Source organism: Anomaloglossus baeobatrachus, chromosome 8, assembly GCF_048569485.1.
Source record: "Anomaloglossus baeobatrachus isolate aAnoBae1 chromosome 8, aAnoBae1.hap1, whole genome shotgun sequence".
NCBI lineage: Eukaryota > Metazoa > Chordata > Amphibia > Anura > Aromobatidae > Anomaloglossus > Anomaloglossus baeobatrachus.
The window spans coordinates 247,417,455-247,444,094 of NC_134360.1; the positions used below are offsets into that span (position 1 = coordinate 247,417,455).

Here is a 26,640-nt window from a genome sequence, read left to right on the forward strand (position 1 = left end):
GAGGACTCCTCGGGTCTCCGAGACCCCATGGATAGGAAGGCTGATGGCCTTCTTAAAACAAAAAGCCTGGGAGGCTTCTGCAGCCACCATTAAGGCCAACATTGCCGCTACTTCCGTGGCTCGGTCTATGTCCCGTTGGTTATCAGACCTGGAAACTCAGGTTCGGGATAACGTCCCTAGAGACGCCATCTTGGAATCCCTTCCTATGCTAAAGCTGGCAACAGGATTCATGGCAGATGCTTCCGCTGAGTCTGTGCGGTTTTCTGCCAGGAATGAGGCCCTTACTAATTCTGCCCGCAGGGCCATATTGTTGAAAACCTGGTCTGGTGACGGAGCGTCCAAAAATAAGCTGTGCTCCCTTCCCTTTTCAGGTGCCCGGGTGTTCGGTCCTGCTCTAGATGAACTCCTAGAAAAGGCTTCCGATAAAAAGGGCGGTTTCCCGGAGGTTAGACCCCACGTTCCCTTCCCTCCCGGAGGTTTCGGCCCGCTAGGCAGGACTATAAGGATAGGGGTAAGACGGGCAGGTGGGGTTTCCATAAGGGCGGCCCAGATAGGCAACCCCACTTTGAACCCCGCAGGAAACAGGATAGATCCTGACGCCATTATCGGGCGGAGGCTCAGCCAGTTTTTGGGCACCTGGCAACAGATAACCTCCAATCCATGGGTCCTTCAAGTGGTGGGGGAAGGTCTACGGATAGAATTTTCAAAGACCCCCCCAACCAGATTCCTCCTGACGAAACCGCAGTCGCAGTCGCTTGCCAACCGCCTATGGTCGGATGTGGATACCTTACTACACACCGGAGCAGTCCTCCCGGTTCCAATCTCAGAACAGTTCCAGGGCCACTATTCTTCCCTATTCTCTGTTCCCAAACCCTCCGGAGAATTCCGGACGATCATAAATTTAAAGCCCCTCAATCGGTGGGTCCGGTACAAAAGATTCCGGATGGAATCAAAATCCACCATCCCTCTTCTCAACACCCATTCTGTCATGGCCACGGTAGATCTGAAAAACGCATACTACCACATAGCCATTCACCCATACTACCAGAAATACCTGAGGTTTGCGTTGGAGAGGGACGGAGTAATGTATCATTTCCAGTTCCGGTGCCTTCCATTCGGTCTCTCTTCTGCTCCCAGGGTGTTCACGAAGATAATGACGGAAGTTGTGGCGCACCTGCGAAGATCCAAAGTGTCCATCGTCCATTACTTGGATGACCTTCTGCTGTTGGCGGATTCCCCGGAGGAGCTCTCCCGGACGATCGCCACCACCTTGACTCTGCTGACGTCCCTCGGCTGGATCATAAACGATCAGAAGTCCAATCTCCGGGCGGAGACGAGAAAGGTGTTTCTGGGCATTCTTCTGGACTCCGATGCGCGAACGTCCTTTTTGCCATCTCAAAAAGTAGTCGACATCAGGTCAAAAATCCGGACCTTCGGCCAAAAGCACCAGTGCTCCGTCAGAGAGGCCATGAGCATCCTGGGCATGATGACTTCCTGCATCCAATGTGTTCGCTGGAGTCAATATCACTCCAGGCCACTCCAAAAGCTGATCCTGTCTTACACTGTAGGGTCCCGCTGGTCCCTCCATTGCAAGATTTCCCTGACCCCTCAGGTCATTTAAGGTCTCAGATGGTGGATGTGCAGGAAAAATCTTCAATTGGGCGTTCTGTGGGACTGTTCGCCCTCCGTCACGCTTACCACCGATGCCAGTCAGACGGGCTGGGGCGCCCATGTGGACTCCCTTTACTTTCAAGGCAGGTGGCCCCTGGAGGTGTCAACCCAGTCGTCCAATTTCAGGGAGCTGCAAGCGGTCTGGCAGGCTCTACAGGCGGCTCCTCCCTTATTCCACGGTCGCCATGTTCGGGTCCTCTCGGACAATGTTACGGCGGTGGCATTCCTTCGTCATCAGGGGGGCTCTCGCCACCCGCCCCTGCAGGCTCTGGCATCACGGATCTTTCAGTGGGCAGAACGCACAGTTCTCTCCATCTCGGCTATCCATCTCAGGGGCTCGGACAACCATCTCGCGGACTTCCTGAGCAGGCGCACGATCGACCCATCAGAATGGGAGCTGAAGGACAGCGTCTTTCAGGATCTGGTCAAACGATGGGGTACACCCCAGGTAGATTTGTTCACGTCCAGGACCAATGCCAAACTACAAATATTCTTCTCTCTGAATCCCCGGGATGCTCCGGCTGCGATCGACGCCATGGCCCAGTCTTGGTCCATGGGACTGGTGTACGCCTTTCCACCCCTGCCGTTGCTCCCCAGGGTACTCCGGAAGATTCAACAGGACGGCGCCCATGTGATTCTCATAGCCCCGTTTTGGCCCAAACGGAGCTGGTTCTCTTTGCTTAGAAACCTGTCAGTTGCAGATCCGGTTCTCCTTCCCCTGACGGACGATCTCCTCAGCCAGGGTCCAGTGCGTCACCCGGGCCTGGCTCACCTTCAGCTGTCGGCCTGGATCTTGAAGGGCGGTTCCTGAGACGGAAAGGTTTGTCGCTTGATGTCATCTCTACACTCCATGCAAGTCGTAAGCAGATTACCCGGACCATCTACGGGAAAATCTGGAAGAAATTCTGCTCCTTTCTGGGTGAAGAACCTGCTGACAGTTCTCGGCCTGATGTTTCGAAAATCTTGGATTTCCTGCAACTGGGATTCCGCAAGGGTCTTACGCCTAGCACTTTGAAGGTCCAAATATCAGTGCTCAGCGTCTTTTGACATGCCACTGGCGTCCAATCCCTGGATTGCCAGATTCGTGAAGGGGATTCAGCGCCTTCGCCCTACAATGCGGCCCACAGTGCCTCCCTGGGATCTGACCTTGGTGCTCAATGGCCTTTGTGATTCCCCCTTTGAGCCCTTGTCTACCATTTCGATGGAACATTTGTCCTTCAAGACGGTGTTTTTAGTGGCCATCACCACGGCTAAGCGGATTGGTGAATTACAGGCTTTGTCTATCAGGGAGCCATATCTTCAGGTCCTGGATGACAGGATTGTGCTGAAACTTGATCTGACGTTTCGCCCCAAGGTGGTCTCCTCTGCTACCCTAGAACAAGAAGTTGTTTTGCCATCCTTTTGCCACAACTACACAAACCAAAAGGAACAGCGGCTGCATTCTTTGGATGTGAGGCGGACAGTACTGAGCTATTTGGAGGCCACCCGGAACTGGAGATTGGACTCCACCTTATTCCTTCAGTTTAGGGGAAAATATCGAGGCAAATCGGCATCTAAAGCCGTCCTGTCTCGATGGGTTCGGGCCACAATATCCTCAACCTATCAATTGGCGGGTAAGACCCCGCCAGATCACCTTAGAGCCCACTCCACTAGATCGATATCTACCACATGGGCAGAAAGGGCGGGAGCTTCTTTAGACCAGATTTGCAAAACTGCCACTTGGTTAGGTCCCAACACTTTTTGTAGACACTACAAGTTGGATATTCTGTCCTCCCACCAGACCTCGCTCGGTAGGAAGGTGCTCCAGGCAGTAGTCCCCCCCTAAGGATGAATTAATTTGGTATTCTCCTGTGGTGCTGTCATGTGGTCCTGGAAAATAGGAATTACTACCTACCGGTAATGATGTTTCAAGGATCCATCATGACAGCACCATTATTTCCCTCCCTTTTGTTTCTACTGCGTGTCATTTACATTGTATGTAGCTTAAGCATAAATAAACTTGGTGTTATACCCATCCTGGTGTGGTACTTGAAAAGCCACTGGAGAGGTTGGGAGGGGGAGGGGTTTTTAACCTCTTGTGTTCCTGTCCCTGTAGAGGGCGGAGGAAGCAACTCCTGTGGTGCTGTCATGATGGATCCTGGAAACATCATTACCGGTAGGTAGTAATTCCTATTTTCCACTGTACGTCCCTGTTTCAGTGTGCTATTTCCTATTCTGGTCACCGTGCTTGTCCTAGTTGTACCTGTTCTCATTAGAAACTCTGCCCGCCCATCCTGGCCGTGGTCGTACCCGTCTTCTCTAGAGATTCTGCCTGCCCATCCTGGCCTAACTGTCTGCCTCAGCCGTCCAGGCTGCACCTGCTGTATTAGCGACCCTCCCTGTCCTCACCTGTATCCTCCCTTGCCCTGGGGGTCAGCTGCCACAGTCCTGGGCACTGCCCTGGCAGTGGCACCTAGCGTCTGCCTCGTGGCTGGCACTTAGTCAAGCCTCTCCCACTAAAGGGTAAGCCCGGGTCCCCCTGTGGTCTAGTGGGTCCACTTCAGTTTGCCTCCTCACCATCACCAGCGGTAAGCGTTACACGTCTGCACTGGGTACACCTAGCAATTTAAGCATTTAAGAGGCTGCCGGTTTCGCACAAGTGCAGAGGCCCCTTCAAGCTTCAGCCCCCCACTGATCTGACATTGACAGCCTTTTGTTATGATCTGCCATCAGTATTGTGACCTTCAAGATTGCAAAAAAAAAATTTGCTTTTCAACTCTAGGACATCTCTTTGCAAGTTGATAGAAGAACCTTCTGATGGGACAAGAGGACGGCTGCAGGTTTTATGCAGATGTTCGGTCCCAGCATCTAATGAAACTCAGGTTTTTCTTCAGTTGGCAAAGATTTCATTTTATAAGTTTCGGCCAAAAAACAAACAACTAAACAGGCGAGAAGTCAGAAGATGTTTTTTTTTCCGTAACTTTTATCTTTTTATGGATACATCAAACACCCGGGTAATATTTCTGGATCACATTAAAGACGAGATACATGGATCTAATATTATCTAAAACAGGAAACATGTGAAATTCCCTTCACCCCGGAGAACACCCGAGGACGACCTTTCATTTAACACATTTGTATAAATCAAATGTGTTACTGTGTGATTGATGTGCACATCTCACGTCTCTGCAACACACCAAATCCAAGACCATGTGGGGGTCCACATTAAAGGGAATCTGTCAGCAGAATTTAATTCCCCTCCTCCCTAAAAAAGTATTTATATGTGCATGTAGCTCTTAAACAAAAAAGTCTGGCAATACCTATACAAAATCAGTGCATTCCTCTGTTACTGAGAAATCAGCATTTGAATTGATATGCAAATGAGGCTGAAGAGCTATGGTAGATCTGAAGTCTCTGTCACTCCAGCTCTATTTCCCGCCCAGTGCTGCCTCCTCCTGTTTGACTGACGGTTCCATTGCCTAAAGTTACACAACATAGAGGCTGTTAGGCCGGGGCCACACGGGGATTACTGCGATCCCCTCACATTACACTCAGCTCGCGCTGGCAGTACAGCAGAGCCGAGTGTCATGCGAGTGTCCTTGCGACTGAGGTCCGATTATGCGATCGGACCTCAGCTGCGGGGGGCGGGCCGGCTCTGAAAAGGGGAGGGCTGGCACTGAGGAGTGGCGGGCCGGCGCTGAAGAGGGGTGGGCCGGCTCTGAGGAGGGGCGGGCCGGCTCTGAGGAGGGGCGGGCCGGCTCTGAGGAGGGGCGGGCCGGCTCTGAGGAGGGACGGGCCGGCTCTGAGGAGGGGCGGGCCGGCTCTGAGAAGGGGCGGGCCGGCTCTGAGGAGGAGAGGGAGGAATTTATCTCCCTCTCTCCTCCATAGCCGGCTATTGCCATTCTCGCCCTGCACTTGCGGTACACCGGTGTAATGCGAGTGCAGTGCGATTTTTTTCTCGCCCAATAGACTTGAATGGATGCGAGAGAAAACAGGATCGCATTACCCCTGCAGCATGCTGCGATTGTTTTCTCGGTCCGATTAGGGCTGAGAAAATAAATCGCTCATGTGCGCTGACATACAGGCTAATATTGGTCCGAGTGGAATGTGATTTTTTTTATCGCATTCCACTCACACCGATTTCCATGCCGTGTGGCTTAGGCCTTAGTCAAGCAGGAAGATGCAGAGCTGGGATAGAAATAGAGCTGGAGTGACAGAGGCTTCAGATCTACCATAGCTCTTTAGCCTCATTTGCATATCAATTCAAATGCTGATTTCTCAGTAACAGAGGAACGCACTGACCATGTAAAGGTATTGCCAGACTTGCTTGTGAAAGAGCTACATGCCCATATAAATATATATTTCAGATCAGAAAGAAAGCAATTTAAGCATCTGCTTAAACCCTCTAAATTGTTACCAATTTTTAAACTTGAAGAGTAAAAATATGGCTTCTGCATCCCCTGCTTAGCCCTTTTTTCCCTTCTGTAGGGACTCGCACAAAGCCAGCTGCAGTTTTATGTGGCCTTCGGATGAAAGTCACATTGGCACCTCAAATTCAGATGTGTCCGTCCTCGGGCGAATCCCAAGGTGAGCAGCTTTGAAATCAAACCTGATTTTGTGAAAGTCTGTCGGGAATTCTTTATGTTATATATGTCTGTGTGGCCAGCCATTGGTTAGTATGTGAAGTGTAAATGCATAATTCTCATTTCTCCTCATATGACACTTTCTTTATGTACAATACTCACAGGTAACCCCACGTTTCCGGGCAATCCAGGTTTTCCAGGAAATCCAACCACTAAATCAGAGCCAGGAAACCCATTCGCACCTCTTAATCCCAGTGGACCTGGTTTTCCCTAAAAAAAAGTAGCACAGATTACATACAGATATGAGCAGGGGTTTTATATTTTAATGTTAATGAAGCCTAAAGTGGTATATTGTAAAAAAATAAAAATATATATATAGCCTGAAGTCCTCAACAGGGCTGGCCCCAGGTTTATTTAGGCCCACGGATGACAAATTCCAAGTGGATCGCGACCGGGCTCGCAGTTGCAGCCCCTGCGTTGCAATGCATCGCTGTGCAGAGATATGTCGGGTCCCTGCACTTCGATACACGCTGCCAGCCAAACAGAAGCCGGCAGCTTTCATCGGCGTCCTCATGACTAAGGCGGCACGTGACAATGACGTCATGCATTGCCATAGCACAAACGCCAATGAAAGCTGCCGTCCACTGCGGGCCAACTATAGAGGAGGACGCAACGCAGCGTGGGAGCCGGGATGGTGGCGAGTACAGTATATACCAGGAGGGATCCAGAGAGGAACATATATAGCAGGAGTGGGACATTATATTCCAGAAAGGAGACAGTGTATTCCAGGAGGAGCCCAGGAAAGGAACATATACACCAGAAGGAGGACAGTATATACTGGGAGGGAAACAGTATATACCAGGAAAGGGACAGTATATACAAGGATGACGGACATATATACCAGGATGGGGGACATATTTACTAGGATGGGGGACATACCAGGATGTGGGGCATATATACCAGGATGGGGAACATATATACCAGGATATATATCAGGATGGGGGAACTTATATACCAGGATGGGGGACATATTTACTAGGATGGGGGACATACCAGTATAGGGGGCATATATACCAGGATTGTGAACATATATATCAGGATGGGGTAACATATTTACCAGGATGGATCCGAGTGCAGTGCAATATTTCCCATGCACCCATAGACTTATATGGGTGCAGTAAGCTGAGACTCGTTGCCAAACGCAACATGCTGTGATTCTTTTCTCATGTCGATATGACATGAGAACAGAATTGCAGATTGACACTGCCCCGTAGTTTTACACTGGTGTGATTTTTTTATCGGATTGCACTCGTCCGTGTAAAACGATGGTGGACTAGATGCCTAAGTTGCATTTCTGGATTGCATGGTGAAGCGTATTCACAGACAAAATCTGTTAGTATTCCTGAGTCCATGCAGTGACATGCATGACAAAATAATGCTGGAGGGCTGATCATGAGCATCCGATATGGATCCTCAGCCCTGTTCCTTGTACACCTGAATTTCTCCAGAATTCCCAAATCTTCTGATATGTCCTATAGATAGTGGGATATTCAAAGTCTTTGCAGTTTCTCTGAAACTGTTCCACAATTTTTAGACGCAGTTGTTCACAGATTGGTGACCTCTGACCATCTTTGCTTCTGTGAGACTCTGCCTCTCTAACATGCAATTTTATATAAATTCATGAGACTTAGTTGAAAATGAGTTGACTGGGCCCCAGGTGCAGTGTAGCCTGGCATTTGTTTAGGTTTGCTAGGTGCTGGTCCTGGTCATCAGAATACTCAGAAAATAATTAAAACCAAAGTACTTGTTCCTGCTGATCACTCACACATCTTTCAAAAAAAAAAAAAAAAAAAATCATATCCTTCACGATCCCTCACTTTTCCTGTATTAGACTATACCCGGTCCCATCTGTATGAAATATCCAAGTTTCAGAACAATTACTTTTTTTTTACCTAAATCTATGTATTTGGGGCTAAACATTATTTTTGCAATTGGGTTTCATTAAAATAATTTCACAGGCTGTTTCTCTGCATATTTACCTTTCATGTAGTCTGTAGTCATATATCATCTGTGAGGAGCTTAGAAGAAAACTAGATAAAACAATTACAAACTCCCAGTCCGACCATCATAGTGGAGAGCTCACTGATGGATTCTCAGATAACTCACGCTACAGCCAGCAATATAGAGACCATAGAAGGCAAACGGTGCAAAATGTGTAATGAAACCCAATTGCAAAAATGATTTTTAGCCCCAATTCCAGGCATTTAGCTTTAATTTCCAGTGTTTCGCCGTTATACTTGTAAATGGGGGAATGGTGGGGATGACGTGCACGGAGCTGTCAGTGTGCGATCTCATACAATGACTTTCAGGTCTCATACATTGGCGATCTGACAAGTTTTATACATTGATCCAGCAGACGGTACGCTGGTTGTGTATCACTCAGATCCGCGGATACTGTTATATCGCTGACCCATGTCATTACTTATATGGGATCACAGGAATAATCCATCATGTAGTAACGGTTTTATTCTCCCTGGTAAAATATTTCGAGCTTCTTACTGCTGATTAGAGATAAAACCCTGAACATCTGTTCCTAATAAAGTGTCCGACCGCAGCGTGCCATCACCGGGGAAAGGGATTGATGTTAATTTAAAGGGAAGGCAACTTATCATATACAATATTCATGACTCACAGGAATTCCCGGTTTGCCAGTCGCTCCTCTTATTCCTTTCTTTCCCTTTACGCCCTGAAATACAATATATTATATTTATCATTTAGGCAATGAAACACAAGTGGGTCCGAGCCAACCTCAAAGTGGTTTTCTCCTGATCATAAACGGTTAAAAAAGGTGCTTATACAAAAACAAGCAAGTTGACAATTTACATTTTATTAAAAATCCTCAAGAACATAGGGAATTTTAATTGTATCGTTTACTGCTCGATGCCTAGTTTACTGGCCACCTCTGAAGACTATCAGCAGTGGACGGTTTCCTAGGCTCATGGAGCTCAGCGCTCGCAAGGTCTTTGGTACTGAACTTCTAAGCGCTGCCAGATGGCTGGATCCATGCCAGTGGCTGTTGGGCTCACATAAAACTGGCCATTTTTGTGCTAATTATCTCATTTTTTCCATGTTTTCCATAACAGTAATGCAGGTCTATATTCCCATATTCATTATTACACATATCTGAGCACTGCAGAGTGCAACTGCCTCCTTTTTGTTACTATATTTCATATTCAGTTTGCACCTGTTCACATTAGAAAGGTGGGATGTGTCTCAGTCTTTTTCATAGATGGCTGTATCCAGATAGGTTCAGTGCCCCTGTTCGGATACTGCAGAGTCGAAACGTTCAAGCACGTCGCTGGTCCGAATGATTAATCATGAGGGGCTTACGATGTAATAATAATAATAATAATAATAATAATAATAATAATAAAAATATCATTATCTAAAGTAATTACTCTGTAGACTTAGGGCCTCCATGCCGATTGGACTAAGGTTGGCAGATCCCGCTGATATCGATGGGTTTGGCTCACTGTCTGATGGTCGGGGGAGAAGTTGATCGGTCATGTCCGATTTTCAGACTGACGATCGCATTGTTCTCCCTGAGATAAGTGCCAGTCGGCGGCTCTCTCATAGGAAACACTGGAGCATCGGCTGATATGGCTGTTGGCTGAACGATTGACCAAAGCAATGTTCGGCCAACAGCAATCTAATATGTATGGCCGGCCTTAAAGGGAATCTGTCAATCTGAGAGCAGCATAATATAGAGACAGAGACCCTGATTCGAGCGATGTGTCACTTATTGGGCTGCTTAGTGTCGTTTTAATAAAATCACTGTTTAACCCTAGAATGCATACCTGGGGCCTCGCAGGCCTGTTAGGTTACTTGTTTTCTATTATAGATTTATATGGTTGCGCGTTCTAGGGTTAATCAGCAGGAGATTATCATTACAGGACTACTTGCGCTGCAGGTAGTCCAGCATATTCATGACCTCTGTATAACTGCTAGATCTGCAGCAGAGAAAACATTGATTTTTGATTTGATCAAAATGACAGCAAGCAGCTCCGTAAATGACACATCGCTGGAATCAGTGTCTCTGTCTCTACATTATGCTGCTCTCAGATGGGGGGGGGGAACCTAGTGACAGATTATCTTTAAAGAGGCCCTGTCACCTCTCCTGACGTGTCTGTTCTTTTTGAGAACAATTCTGGAGCTTCTTAGAATTCTGCGTTCTGCCGTTCCTCTGAAATTATTCCTAGAAATTTAGGAATACATTGACCACTGGGTGTCACCTGTTTGGAGGGTGGTTACATAATGGGCCTTGCAACATACAGTCAGCATGAGATCTTGATTTAAACAATTATTAGTTTATTATAAATGCATCCTTTGTATATTTCTTCGAAGCAAAGCACAAATACTTAGATCTGATGAGGCCGGAAACCTTGTTTTGAAAGGAGAAAAAAAAATAAAAATGACAGTATAATTATTTGGAAAGTTTCCCTGTCTAATCTTAAGGGGGCTTTACACGCTGCGACATCGCTAATGCGGAGTCGTTGGGGTCACGGAATTGGTGACGCACATCCGGCCGCATTAGCGATGCCGTTGCGTGTGACACCGATAAGCGATTTTGCATCGTTGCAAAAACGTGCAAAATCGCTAATCGGCGACACGGGGGTCCATTCTCAAATATCGTTACTGCAGCAGTAACGAAGTTGTTCCTCGTTCCTGCGCCAGCACACATCGCTCCGTGTGACGCCGCAGGAACGAGGAAGCTCTCCTTACCTGCCTCCCGGCCGCTATGAGGAAGGAAGGAGGTGGGCGGGATGTTACGTCCCGCTCATCTCCGCCCCTCCGCTACTATTGGGCGGCGGTTCAGTGACGCTTCAGTGACGTCGCTGTGACGCCGCAAGGACCGCCCCCCTTAGAAAGGAGGCGGTTTGCCGGTCACAGCGACGTTGCCGGACAGGTAAGTATGTGTGACGGCTCTGGGCGATGTTGTGCGGCACGGGCAGCGATTTGCCCGTGTCACGCAACAGATGGGGACGGGTGCCCACACTAGCGATATCGGGACCGATATCGCAGTGTGTAAAGTAGCCTTTAATCTCCAGTCTAGGCTTATACAATACTTATTCCAAGATCAGGATTATACAGTCATTATGACGTAGATTTTCAAAGTAAGTACACCAGCCTAATCCGGTCTAAAGGGGGTGTTACACGCAGCAATATCGCTTACGATGTCGCTGGTGAAAGCATCCGCCCCTGTCATTTGTGCGTCACGGGCAAATTGCTGCCCGTGGCGCACAAAATTGTTAGGAGCCGTCACACGTACTTACCTGCCTAGCGACGTTGCTGTGTCCGGAGAACCGCCTCCTTTCTAAGGGGGCGGTTCGTGTGGCGTCACAGCGACGTCACTAAGCGGCCGCTGTATAGAAGCGGAGGGGCGGAGATGAGCGGCCGTAAAATCCCGCCCTCCTCCTTCCTTCCTCATTGCCGGCGAGACGCAGGTACGGTGATGTTCATCGTTCCCGAGGTGTCACACGTAGCGATGTGCACTGCCTTGGGAACGACGAACAACCTGCGTCCTCTACAATCAAAGATGTTATGAAAAGGAACGACGTGCCAACGATGGACGATTTGGAATCCATAATCCCGGTGATATATCGTTAGATACGTCGTTGCGTGTAATGGGCCCTTAAGACTCCGTCACACACAACGACGGATCTAACGATATATCGCCGGGGTCACGGATTCCGTAACGCACATCCGGCATCGTTAGCGACGTCGTTGCGTGTGACACGCACGAACGACCGTTAATGATGGAAAATACTCACCAAATCCTCCATCGTTGACACGTTGTTCATTTTCAAAAAATCGTTGATTGTTGAGGACGCAGGTTGTTCGTTGTTCCTGAGGCAGCACACATCGCTACGTGTGACATCTCGGGAACGACGAACTACACCTTACCTGCGGCCGTCGGCAATGCGGAAGGAAGGAGGTGAGCGGGATGTTACAGCCGCTCATCTCCGCCCCTCCGCTGATATTGGGCGGCCGCTTAGTGACGCCACCGTGATGCCGCTAGAACCGCCCCCTTAGAAAGGAGGCGGTTCGCCGGCAACAGCGACGTCGCTGGGCAGGTAAGTCCGTGTGACGGGGACTAACGATATTGTGCGCCACGGGAAGCGATTTGCCCGTGACGCACAAACGACGGGGGCGGGTACTTTCACCAGCGATATCGTAAGCGATATCGCTGCGTGTAACACCCCCTTTAAAAGATTTAATAATGTATGCAGGTTACATTGTGGAATCTGCTGACAGATCCGCCTTACAACCTCTACTTACCAGTACTCCCCGCTCCCCTTTGTGTCCTTGATCACCTTTTTCGCCGGTTTCCCCCTAAAATAATAATAAAAATATTACGTAACGTAACAATGTATTTGTTAGAAGTGGGTTTGCAGATTATGTACAGCGATACTCCAAAATCTGGTTATCCCCCAGAGATAATACAGGGCCGTTTTTTATCTAACAGTCATATTTATATAAAAAAAATATATTTTTCTGACTTGAGCAATTTTTGGAAAACTTACCGGTGACCCTTGCTGTCCGATGGCTCCTCTTGGTCCAACTATTCCAATTATACCCTAGAAAATAAATCACATTGTGTCACATTTTATTCTGTAAGGTTATTGATATATATGGGATGGGCACAGATCTGCTTCTGATTACCTTATAGCCTTCATCTCCAGGTTCGCCCCTTTCTCCACGTTCTCCAAGAGGACCCTAGATGGAACAGGGAATTTTAGTGTATTGCTGACCATTGACTAATTCAAGAAAGCTCTGAGCAGCAGGGAGAAGCCTGCAGCGGGAATATACTTTAATCCCAGAGCATGCACATCATTAAAGGGAAGCTGTCACATGATTGATGCTGCCTTAACCACAGGCAGCATTGGAGACTGGCTCCTGCGTTACAAAAACATAGTTAAAAGCTTGACCGGAATTGAGGTGACTTATCATAGGCGTAGGTTCCCGCAGGCTTCTCCCTGCCAGTTCAGCTACACAATGTAGCACCGGCGTCCCTGTAACGACGCAGACTTACTCACTGTTCCGGTCAGTTTGCGTCCTCCCTCACTGCCTTGCGACCGTCCATGTTTGCTCCTGCTCTCTCTCCCCCTGGGACCTGTACACACCCCACATATTCCCCCGGGAATGCGCTTAGTGCGCGCACAGGGCTGGCATGCCATTTCCTGGAAATACCTCTCAACCTATAGCTGAGAGGCAGTATGTATTTAAGGCACCCTCCCATTAGGGGAGGTGCCTGTGCAAAGCTCCTAGCTAGTTAGTCTATCAGTCTGCTAGCTAGTTGTCAAGTCCTGTACTTCTGTCCCATCACGTGTACCTATGTCAACTTTCCCATACCCATCTACCCTGCCATGCCCACCATACCTGTCCATACCCACCTGTCTGTTTGCCTCAGCCTCCCACCTTTACCGGCTTGCATTCACCTGAGTCCGTACCTGATTCCATCTCCTCTCTTGGGAGTCAGTTGCCATAGTCCCGGTCACTGCCCTGGGACTGGTACCTGGCGTTCTACCTTAGGATAGGCACTTAGCTATGCCCCTCCCACTAAAGGGTAAGCCTGGGTCCCCCCTGTGATCCAGTGGGTAGACTGGGGCTTGCTACTCCAACAACAGCGGCAGTGAGCATTGCAAACATACACACACATGAAGACACCTGTCAATCTACCAAGCAAGCAGGGAGAAGCCTATGGGGACATTCCTTCTGGACTAGTTACCTCTTCCGGCATTGCTTTCAACAATGGTCTTCTCTGAAATGCCGCAATATGTTAGTGCTGCCAAGTTGGCCTCTAATTTGTGCTGCTAATAGATAGGCCACCATGAATTATGTGAAATACTGCAGATCATGTTATGACACCAGGGAAGTACATTAGTGAGTGCCTTTACCAAAAATTCAGCTATTGCCCCTGTACTACAACTATTTAACGTATAAGAAATTAGAATATAGGAGTGTAGTGGTGAGACCCAGCTCCCAGGGCAAGACTGAGCGCTCAGGCAATCAGACCATTGCATATGATATCATATCTTCAAAGATCTCCATTATTCTTAAATGGACATCTTATTTCATAGCCGATGTATCGAGAGTAGAGTTGAGGGAAAAGATGTGTGAGAACCTAGCGTAGCGCCCACGACATCTACAGGGCGCTGAAAATCTTTGTGCTCAATGCTACCTTTACTGCCTATATTCTAGTGTTCTGTGACTTAAAGGGGTTGTCCACTACTTTTACATTGAGGGCCTACCCTTAGGACAGGTCAATGTTTGATTGGCCGGGGTCCGATACCCCGCACCCTTGCTGATTAGCTGTTCTCGGTGTCAACGGTGGTAGCTGGAAATGCTCAGTTCCGGAGCTGCTCCATCTTCTGACCGTTGCCGAGGCCGGGTACTCCACATCCACATCCTATTGATCTGAATGGGAGGCGAATGTGCAGTACCCAGCTGCAGTCAGAAGACGGAGCAGCTCCGGAACTGAGCGTTTCCTGCTGCGGCCAAGACCATGAACAGCTGATCAGCAAGCATGCGGTGTCGGACCCCGGCCGATCAGACATTGATGACCTATCCTAAGGATCGGCCCTCAGTGTCAAAGTAGTGGACAACCTCTTTAAGACGTCTATGTCAGCGAGAGCTGTAGATGGTGACTCTCACTGTGAACGAGTTTCAATTGGGAATATAATGAGCATCATAAACGTTTATCATAACTAAATATTTATTATCTAATGTACAACCTAGTGGTGACTATATACCATAGAGGCCTAACAGCAGAGGATATAGCTCCTGAAACAAAAAGGCTTTAGGGAAAAACCTACTGGTTCACCTGGGGATCCCTGTGGTCCAATTACAGTATTGTCTTCTCCAGGATATCCCTGCAATGCAAAAATACACTCTTTACTAAGATGTATTGTGAGGGTAAGGCCAGGGCTGTAGGCCGTTTGTCCAGATATAATAAGATAATCTGTGTGTATATAATTAAAGCATAGATGTCATTGCATAATTATCTATATGTCAGTATGACATTCGCATAGAGGCCATAATATGATTTTAAGATGTGTTACTAAGATGGATAAGCTAAAATGTACAATGAACAAAAAAGTATTCATAACACACTGATTGTATCCATAACATGTTGGTTCTCACCAGCTGGGATGTGAAGCTGGGGCTTTATCTCTTACTCCTTGATCTTGTTTCAAGGTCAAATGTTGAATTGTATAACTGTGATTGTTTTACAATATATGGGTTAGAAGAGCATTGAGCTTCTCCCGGACAGAGAAACTTCTCTGTGTGGTCATTTTTCCTCATACATTTATATCTGCGCAGATCGATTTGAAATCCGTCTCTTTGCCCCTGAGAAACCCCATTTGTGGTTTCCCCAAAATTCCCAACCTTGACAGTATTACTTTTTCATTCTTACCTTTTCACTCAAAAAAAAAAAATAAATCTACGAAAAATCCTTGGAATAGTCAAGGAAATGAGTTAGAAAGAAAGATATCCTAATTGTCATTTATTTATTTGTGGGGACACCCATATAATAACAAGACGCAATATCACCTTCTACACTTATTATTGCTCCATACGACACAGACATTTTATATATATATATATATATATACACACATATGTATGCATATATATATATATATATATATATATGTTAATTTACATTAGCAGAAATAAAAAATCAGGTGATTTAAAACAATACCATCATTCAACATTAATATATTCTTGAAAGATTGTCTTAAAGGAATGCATCATCCAAAATTACATAATGTTTAAAGTTAACTGTGTTTTCAACAAATTTTCTTTCCATAAATCAATAGTATAAGTGAATATAAGAAACCTTGTAATATATCTTATTAGATAAATCTGATTCTTTCTCCACTTATGAGCCATTTCTCATCACTCAGTTTGTAAAAGAAAAAAAAAAACAAAAAACAGCTCAACTCCATCTTTCTTTGGACAAGACGGACTGCCAGCACCCTGAGGTGTCGGATACATCGAATATTGAAGTCTTGAGCAGAACAGGTAACAGAGAAATAGATTGTGCAGATTTTAGCTAGGTTATTCCAGGGCTGGATTCACAGATACGCAGCTCAGTACTTCTGTTTAATTTTCTGAATGTCTCTGCACTACCAAAGGGAAAAAAAAGAGAACAGGAATCCTTCTATTTGCATGTTCAGTGTATGGGAGATATCATAACAGCTAGTCTCCTCCAACAAGCTCAGAGTCAATTGCAAATTAGAATTAAAGGCTGCAAAGGGGGAAAACTGGTGTAATATGCAGGTCAAATAAATGCCAGAAATAGTGTTATTCCTTAAACACAACAAATAGTTTATATTGAAAAATTACTTAAAAATATTTGGGTATTTATATACACTGTGAACAAAAATATAAAACACAATACTTTGGCTTTTGCTCCAATTTTTCATGAGTTGAATGCAAAGGTCCAAGACTTTTTCTATGGACACGAAAAGCCTTTTTCTCTCAAATATTGTTTACAAATTTGTCCAAATCTGTTAGTGATCACTTTTCCTTTGCCGAGATAATCGATCCACCTCACAGGTGTGACATATCAAAATGCTGATTAGACAGCGTGATTATTGCACAGGTGTGCCTTAGGCTGGCCTTCGTGATTATTGCACAGGTGTGCCTTAGGCTGGTCAACATGATTGTTGCACAGGTGTGCCTTAGGCTGGCCAGCATGATTGTTACACAGGTGTGCCTTCGGTTGGCCAGCATGATTATTGCACAGGTGTGCCTTAGGCTGGCCACAATAAAAGTCCACTGTAAAATGTGCAGTTTTATCACACAGCACAATACCACAGATGTTGCATTTGTGACGCCCTGGGCAAGCCAGGGGTCACAGGTCACAACACCACACGCACCCCACATTCCCTGCAGGTACACCTAAGTCAAACAAAAATCCTTGTTGCCTTCCTCCAGGAGCTGGTGTCCACACCAGGGGGTGGGCCAGGCGGTTGGCTCCACCCACCGAGGAGTTCACAGCTCTGGAGGCGGGAAAACCCGGCAGTCAGCTCTGGGGAGAGCTTGAGAGTTAAGCTAGGGAAGTGAAGGAGTAAACAAGCAGATGAGTGTTAGAGTTGAAAGGAAGTGAAGTGAAGTGGAAAAGGAGCAAGAGAAAGTGACAGCAAGAAGCCTGAAGTTGGTCCGGGTGTGTGCCCCGGACTGAGACAGCAAGGTTGGCAGACGGCGGTGACCGTCTGCAGGCGAGACTGATTGGAGGTTGCCGAAAGGACCGTGGACGGGTTGTGACCCGGCGGTACCGGAGCGGTATACGAAGATTAGTCAGCACCAGGGCAGGGGCCTTTCGGATCCCGGCAAGGCTAGGAGTCGCCATAATTTGCCAAATCCGTCAGTGAAGGGGACAACTGTCTCTCAACAACTAAGTCCCGATTGAAGACAACAGTCCGACCGTGGAGGGGAGACACGGCCACCGCCAAGGCACCAGTTTCCCAGGGCCAGCGCCTGCGGGCAAGAGTGGAGCTCCTCCGGCTCATATCCAAGCTGGGGAGCGGGTTACCGGTGGGAACCCATCGCAACCAAACAACAACACATAGGTGCAGGAAAGAGACCGTCACCGTCGCCTGCAGGGGATATCAACAGTGCAACCGTCTGAGGGACCCGTCCAACCAGCCGTTTGTTTACCGAGAACTGTGTCGTGTTGACTGGCTGAGTGAGTACCTCCGTGCCGTGCGGCACAGCGCTGCCCCTGCGCCCCTGTACCTCCACAGGCCCATAGCCCGCCTGTCCACCTTCCCAACCCCATCACTGGGCCCCGGGATCACCAACCCCTACCCACGGAGGGGCAACACAACAACTGGCTGCTCCACACCATCACTCCCGGGATCCCTAGCCAGAGCAGCGGTGGTGTACATTCAATCACCACAACCGTGGGTGGCGTCACGGACAATAAACTATCCCCACACCCAAACCCCTTTCACTCACGGGCGAGGAGCGCCGCTCGAGTCCCCGGGATCCGGCCCATCGCTCGAGCCACCGAGCAGCGGCAGGCCGCAGCAGCCGCGGCAGCCGGACCCGAGCAGTGGGAGAGCGCGGCGTCCCCTCCTCCGCCCGCGACACATTGTTTTGAGGGAGTGTGCATTGGAATGTCCACCTGAGCTGTTGCCCATGAATTGAATGGTCATTTCTCTACCATAAGCCGTCTCTCCAAAGGCGTTTCAGAGAATTTGGCAGAACATCCAACCGTCCTCACAGCTACAGACCACGTGTAACCACCACACCAACCCAGGACCTCCACATCCAGCATCTTCACCTCCAAGATGGTCTGAGACCGGTCACTCGGACAGCGGCTCCCACAATTTGTGCTTAACCAAAGGATTTCTGCACAAACTGTCAGAACCCGTCTCAGGGAAGCCCTTCTGCTGCTCGTCGTTCTGACTCTCCATACGCTTTGAGCAGCAGCCACTCCCAGCTCACGCTGCGTGAGACCAGGCGACTGTGATGAGCGGTGATGTCAGTAACGTTGTCGGGTTACACAGAGCGCAGTGTCAACCGGAATATCTGATGACCAGTGGCATCACCGCTCATCACAGTCGTCTGGTCTCATGCAGTGCAATGTGAGCTGGGAGTGGCTGCTGCTGAAAGCCTGTGGAGTGTCAAAACGAGGCTCCATAGACTTGGATCGTCTGATTCACTCTGGACTATGTTGGATCCACTGGGGATTTTATATTTTTGTTTTTTGCTGGTTTCCATTTGTGGACTACGTCAGATTACCCGAACTATGGCAGACTTGCCTTCTCAAATTGTTGAACCAGGGAAAGAGTTGGGGAGTTTTTTTCTTTTTTTTTTTTAAAAAAAAACTATTTGTGTGTGGGTGTTTTGTTTTACTTTGTACTTACTTGGTTAATAATGGGGCTGTCTGATAGACACCTCTCCATTACTGACAACATGGGCTTCATGTCAACTGTGTGTTTGGATAATTCACAGCTGACATCAACCTCTAAAACCATTACCCTGATTGCCACCGCACAAGGGCAATCGGAAGAGCCGGGTAAAGCGCTAGAATTGAAGTAAGTGCTGTGGGCTGCTACATTTAGGTGGGGAAGGACCTAATAACCATGGGCCTTCCCAGCCTGATAATATCAGCTCACAGCTGTCTGCTTTACCTTTGCTGGTTATTAAAAATAGAGGGACGTCAAGTCGGTTTTTTTCACTTAATTATTTATTTGGTTAAATAGCTGTACAATCATCTTTGCACATCTTTAACACATCAAAATCTATATATATATTGAATGTATTTAATTCTGGTCTGTGTCACAAGGACAGCAAAGAGATGCCATATGTGTGGTGTACTGTATGTTGTTTTTCGGACCCATAGACTTCTATTGGCCTTTTCATCGTGCTGATGATTAAAAAAAGTACATGTCTCCGTGTGGGTCACATGGACACACGTGTGGTTCCCACGGACACACAGACCATGTGAAAACATGCAGGTGTGAAGATCAACCGAGATTTTAATGTGTATTCGTGTGAACATGTCTCCAGCATGTGTGAAAATGGACATCTCCCATACTGGAAATAGAGATGTGTGAAGGGGGCATTGTAGTAAATGCATGCTTCCTGCTATGTACAGAACACTTTTCAGCAGTCTCATCATCATCAGAGACAAGATTACAATTAAAAGAAACACCTCTATATATAGTAGATATCAAAGGATCCACCATTCACAATAGGTGATGTCACAGCTCACCTCCTGTACAATGACTGATAATACAGGATCCATAATTTACAACAGGTGATGTCACAGCTCACCTCCTCTCCCTCCTGTATAATGACTAATAAGTACACCTCTGTATACAGTAGATAAGACAGGATCTACCATTCACACTAGGTGATGTCACAGCTCACCTCCTCTCCTTCCTGTACAATGACTAATAACACCTCTGTATGCAGTAGATAAGACAGGATCCCCCATTGACAATAGGTGATGTAACAGCTCAATAAAGTAGATAACTCAGGATCCACCATTCACAATAAGTGATGTCACAGCTCACCTCCTCTCCCTCCTGTATAATGACTAATAACACCTCTCTATACAGTAGATAAGACAGGATCCCCCATTGACAATAGGTGATGTAACAGCTCAATACAGTAGAAAACACAGGATCCACCATTCACAATAGGTGATGTCACAGCTCACCTCCTCTGTCTCCTGTACAATGACTAATAACACCTCTATATACAGTAGATAACACAGGATCCACCAATAGGTGATGTCACAGCTCACCTCCTCTGTCTCCTGTACAATGACTAATAAAACCTCTATATACAGTAGATAACACAGGATCCACCATTCACAATAGGTGATGTCACAGCTCACCTCCTCTGTCTCCTGTACAATGACTAATAACACCTCTATATACAGTAGATAGCACAGGATCCACCATTCACAATAGGTGATGTCACAGCTCACCTCCTCTGTCTCCTGTACAATGACTAATAACACCTCTATATACAGTAGATAGCACAGGATCCACCATTCACAATAGGTGATGTCACAGATCACCTCCTCTTCCTCCCTTCACCTCTGCCCAGATTAGGACATGCCCAGTTCATAGTTCTACACAAGCAAATAGTGTCTGAGTCAGTCTGTTGATGGTAAAGCAAATGTGAACACCAGGAAGTTGGAGTCTGGTATTTCGACTAGTGGCCAGTGTGAAATTGGATTGGAGCCTATTCTATTATATCTATTGAAAATTCTGGATTTCTTCATGGCCCTAATATTAATCCAAATACTATTGTATAATGTCTATAACACGTACACCCCGGACCCCAGTTATTTACACTATTGCTTGACTTATAAAAGCCCAAACGTGCCAAGACCTCTGAAATTATACAATTATGTTACCTTTTCTCCTTTAGGTCCAGGTGGTCCTGGGGGTCCCGGCTGTCCCTGATGGCCCTGAACAGAAATAAATAAGTATATATAAGTATATATGACCATGAAGTATCACTGATATGAGAAATATAAAGAAAAGAGACAGTGGAAGTTGTAATATTTTTCTCATTGCGATTTGTAAATCAACTAAAAAAATAAATTATCGCTGTTCAAACTTTGGTGAACCTCAATAACGGGCGATACAGCGTGAACTCTCGGACTTTGGCTATTTTCTCCTACGCTTTATTGAGTTTTCCATTTGATCAGATTTCTAAAATAGAAGAAATATAGAAATGTCTATAATGACGACCCGGCCGACTTCTGTCACCGGACAGGACATTGCTACCATATCCGAATTCTATCTCAATCTATTTGTTGCCTTTGGAACGCAGATCTGTAACGTCCAAGGTCCCAATTTATTATTGCATGTGTTTGGGGTATTTTTTCCCGTTTTTGGTGTGTTACATTATTTACTCTTTACACTCCTTTTATCTTACACCTTATTAAGGCTGCTTTCACACTACATTTTTTTAATATGCGTCATGAACGTTTTTTTGCTGTAAAAGCGGATCCTGCTTTTACAGCAAAAAAAAACGCATGCAAACGCATGTGTATTTTGCAGGATCCTGTCACTTTAAGTTTATGGGCGGGCATTGGTGTCATGTGATCGGGAGTCAGTGGAACTAAACGTGACAGACTGGGAGCCGGCATCTGACAGCTGCGGAGGCTCGTAACCAAGGTAAACATCGGGTAACTTGCTTGGATACCCGATATTTACCTTGGTTACGAGCATCCGCAGCTGCTAGAAGCCTGGCTGCCTGCTCCCTGCACACGTAACCAACGTAAACATCGGGTAACTAAGAGAAGCGCTTTGCTTGAGTACCCGATATTTACCTTGGTTACGAGTGTCCGCAGCTCTCAGGCGGGGGAGAGAGAGGAGAGGGAGAGGGAGGAGAAGAGAGGGAGGGGGGAGGAGAGACTGATCACGCGAGGCTGGTTTCTGGGCATGCTCAGTAGAGCAAGCAGGATTCTGTCTATCAGCATGCCAGCATTCACCTGCGTTTGCGTGCAGTATAGTCAGGATCCAGCAATTTACAGTATTTGGACGCAGCTCAAAAACGCTACAAGTAGCATTTTTGAAAAATGTTAAAAAACTGCAAGTCGCTGGATCCTCACTATAAACGCACGCAAACGCAGGTGAACGCATGTTGACGCGAGTCCATTGCAAATGCATTGAAATGAAAACGCATTTGCACTGGATCCGTTTTTGCGTTAAAAATACGTTCATGACGCATGTTTAAAAAAAACGTACTGTGAAAGCAGCCTTATATGTTCATCTTTTTAGTTTTCCATTGTGGCTGGGTTTGGAGTTTCCAGAAGTGTTTGCTCAATTCATCATTTGCGTCTTTTCGAAAAGTCGCTTCTTTTTTGTGCAAACGTGCGCCAGCCAATTAATTATTACATGTGCTTTTTTTATATCTAGTTTTTGGTTTTACATTATTTGCACCTTATACTCCTTTTAATCTGCGCCTTTTTTATATATACATCTTTCTTCTTTTTCAGTTTTTCTTTGTGGATGGGGTTTCCATATGTTTTTTCTCAATTCATCATTTGCGACTTTTCAAAAAGTTGCTTCTTTTTTTGTGCAAATGTGATTTTATATATTCCAGTATATTTTTTGAGCCATTTTTGCATAATTTTGCTAAGTTTGAGACTTTTTGCTTTAAAAAAAACTTTCAAAAAAGGTTAAAGATATATATTTTTATGACTATGCATAAAGTTCATAACCCGCGTGCATCATTTTGATGAATTAGGGGCAAAAAAAAAAAAAAGCCAAAACTGCAACGAATATCACAAACCAAAAAAAAAAGAAAAGTGACCACAAAATAAAATAAAAAAAACAAATAATGGGCTTAAATATTTAACCTTGAGAGTAAAAGGCAGCAATTTTCAATATGATGTATGAAAATGCCAAAACGTGTTCTGGAAATCATTGCATTGACATTTAGAAAAACTACAAAGTGAACGATTAGAACTAAAAACACCAAAACAAATAAATACAATGATATAACATGAATAGAAATTAAATGCATATCAAAAAAATTCCTATATTTTCCACCATAATATTTGTGATACCTTAACTCAAACGAATATAAAATAAAAAATAAACAGGAATCCGAGTATATTGTATCAATTATTTATTTTTTATTTTGCAAAAAAATCCTAAAATTAAGAATTTTTTGCAAAATAAAAAATAAATAATTGATACAATATACTCGGATTCCTGTTTGTTTTTGATTATGAATAGAAATTAGTCCAATATTTAGAAAGTTAAAATCTTAAATAAATGTATTAAAGACAATCAACAGTTACTTGGTTGGTTGCTCCAGTGAAAAGTCCTATGAAGCTGCCGATAGCACTACAAAACCCAGAAGGCACTTTAAGTGGAAGTCTTCCCATTCTGGGACCCCAAACAAGCATCAATCATCATGTACAGAACGAAATATTGCACTAAAATAATTTTTAAGTGTCTATTGCATCAACTGGACAGCAATCTGCCTTGATCTCAACCTCTTCACAATCGGTGATTTTCAGATTTTTTTGCGCTTTAAATTTTTTTTCTCTTTTCCTTCTAAAAGCCAAAACTTTTACATTTTTTCCGTCAATATACCAATATACGGTAAGGACTTGCTTTACTGCAGGACAAGTTGTCGTTTTGAATGACACCATTCATTATACGATTCAACATATTGGAAAACGGAAAAAAAATCCAAATCCTGAGAAGTAGCAAAAACAAAAAAAGCAATTCCGCACTTGTTTTTCGAGACTTTGTTTTTGCGGCGTCCCTTGCGCTCTAAGAACGACTTTGCAACATGATTCTCCAGATCTGTATGATTTCGGCCAAAAAATGCCAAATTTTCATAGTTTTTAATTTTAGAGGAGTTCCATTTTCTTTTTCTCTCTCTTCATCGGGTTAATTAATTTAATATTTTGACAGGTTTAACTTTTAGAATCGCAGCAATGCAACATTTGATTTTCTTATGGTGAAAAAGGGAGTGATTCATTGTTTTTATATATATATATATATATATATATATATATATATATATATATATATATATATATATAAAAATGTTATTTTATTCATTCATTTATTTATTTAATTATTTTAAAGCATTTTTTTTAGATTTCATAACTTACCCTTAGAGAACTTGAACCTGTGATCATTTGATTGCTTATACCAAAGTATGGCAATATTTAGTGAAAATAATGTTCTCTAATGAAGCTCCAGCAGATACTACCCCTTACAACAGGACAAAGATGGCGGTTGGATGACATGAAATCATATTGGTGATCACGTAGCGTTGAGGCCAATGGGAACTGATGCACGCTCACCAGCGATCATGCTATTTAACTGCCTACCCTGCAGGTAGACAAAGGTGCCTGCAATATGGGAGAGTGGGGTAAAGTCCCTTTTGTAAATGTAGATGTAGTGAGCATGTGCTCCTGTGGAGGAGTGTTGGTCGCACATGCTCAGTACTATGCCACTGACACAAGGGGACTTTGGGATTCCCGCTGTTGTAATCAGTAGGGGTCCCAGTGATCAGGCCCCCAGCGATCACACATTTATCACCTAAGAGGTATTTTATGTTAAAGGGAAAACATATTTTGTAAAAAAGGAGCAATGCAGGATAATTTTTCTGAAAGTTGAAGGCTCAGCAGATCTTATCAGGTAGAGACCTTCCCCCATCTTTTCCACCGTATTAAATGAGATAATTACCCTTTCTTATACAATGCAAAAGGAAATATTATCATTAAAGAGGAATCAAAATAAAAAAAAAGTTGAAAATTGGTATAACGCCATACCCCATATCCTGGGATTCCAGGCTCTCCTTCTGGTCCCATGGCTCCTAAATGCCCCTGTCCAAATACAAGCAAATCACAATTACTTTACATATGGCACAAAGCTTCCTGCCTCGTTGCGTTCTTGATAATTGGGCATCTGATTATCAAAGGCTTGCTTTATTTATCCCACTTGAAGTAAATAGGATATCTTCCTGCATGACTATGTGGTGAGATAGGAGCCGCTCTCGGAGATTTGCCCCCTGGAATTATGAAGAAGAATGTCTTCTTTGGCTCTCATAATTACCGTCCTTTGATCTGAACACAGCGTTTATACCGTAGACACAAACAAACACAGACGGTTTTATGTTTTTAGTTGTACGTTGTTCTGTTACATCTGATTACGTGAAGATGGTGCTTTATTCCTTCCACATTCGGAAACACCCACCAGTGGTCCTCTCGTGCCCCGTGATCCTTTCGGTCCTGATTCTCCTGACATTCCTCTGTCACCTATACTTCCAGTCTCTCCAACCGGCCCAGTCTGACCCTTGTCTCCCTGTTGGGACATTTCAAGAATTAGGTTTTGGCGGGTTTTTAATAAATTTAGATTTCTTAGACATTGACATGCAAAAATAATTAGATCATTCGGGCTACAACTTGTGCGCCCGGCCACCGCTCCATTCACTGTCCATACACGCAGAAGTCACATATGTGCACTAACGGACCCAGAGATTGAATTTTTAAAAAGTTGCAATTTTTCTGCACAAATTTACTCCAGTCCCCCCCACCCATTCCCCAGAATGGTGCCAAAAAACACAACGGATATCACATGAAAAAAAAAAGTGACTTCAGTAAGAAAACAAATGATGGGTCAGCCTCTCTTCATTCCCATGGGCCCCTATGCTCAGAAGTGGTGAGCGTATAAGCAGTCGGACGCCTAGCAATCACTTATTCAGTGGTTAGGCAATACATGTTGTTCTTGAATGAACCTCTCTTTAAGGCTATGTTCACATTGGCATCATGGCTTCTGTTTATAACAGAAACCAGATCCGTCAAATTGGTCCCAAATAGAAACCAGCTGGCCCCGTTCACGGAATCCTTTGTGCTTTATTATGGGTTTCATTACATTTGACAGAATAGCAAAGTCTTGCACTGATAGTGTTAACAGAATTTACCTATTACATGGACTGACCAGCGTCACGATAGAATCGCCGATCGGTGAACTTTGACCAGTCGGGTGGTCATTTGGATGCCTGTTTACTCAGGCTGACCAAAGCAAATGATAATAATGTATAATTAACCCCCACCAATTAAGAGAATGGGAGCCCTTTTTTTCCGGTAGAGTGATGATCACTACTGCTTTATTCCCATTGTTATTTGGTGGCATTTCCAGCAGCGAGACCCCAGCGTTCATAGATTTATCATCTACCCTGTGGATAGGTTATAAATGTTTGGAATAGTCCCTTTAAAGGGCACCAGTCATCAGGATATTCGTATAGAAGCTAAAGCCAGTGCTATACTGGCACTATCAGGCTGATTCTATATATACAGTGCTATACTGGCACTATCAGGCTGATTCTA

At 45.3% G+C, this 26,640-nt stretch overlaps 1 protein-coding gene across 1 annotated transcript in view; it reads right to left on the bottom strand.

The window, feature by feature from the left end:
* Positions 1–26,640, bottom strand: part of COL24A1 (collagen type XXIV alpha 1 chain) — a 382,434-nt gene that overhangs the window by 35,464 nt on the left and 320,330 nt on the right. The window contains exons 39-47 of the mRNA XM_075320523.1: positions 25,508–25,615; positions 25,084–25,137; positions 21,187–21,240; positions 15,110–15,166; positions 12,957–13,010; positions 12,818–12,871; positions 12,573–12,626; positions 8,926–8,979; positions 6,396–6,503 (exon numbers count right to left, since the gene is read on the bottom strand). Coding sequence (XP_075176638.1) covers positions 6,396–6,503; positions 8,926–8,979; positions 12,573–12,626; positions 12,818–12,871; positions 12,957–13,010; positions 15,110–15,166; positions 21,187–21,240; positions 25,084–25,137; positions 25,508–25,615 — 597 coding nt within the window. The remainder of the gene's footprint in view (positions 1–6,395; positions 6,504–8,925; positions 8,980–12,572; positions 12,627–12,817; positions 12,872–12,956; positions 13,011–15,109; positions 15,167–21,186; positions 21,241–25,083; positions 25,138–25,507; positions 25,616–26,640) is intronic.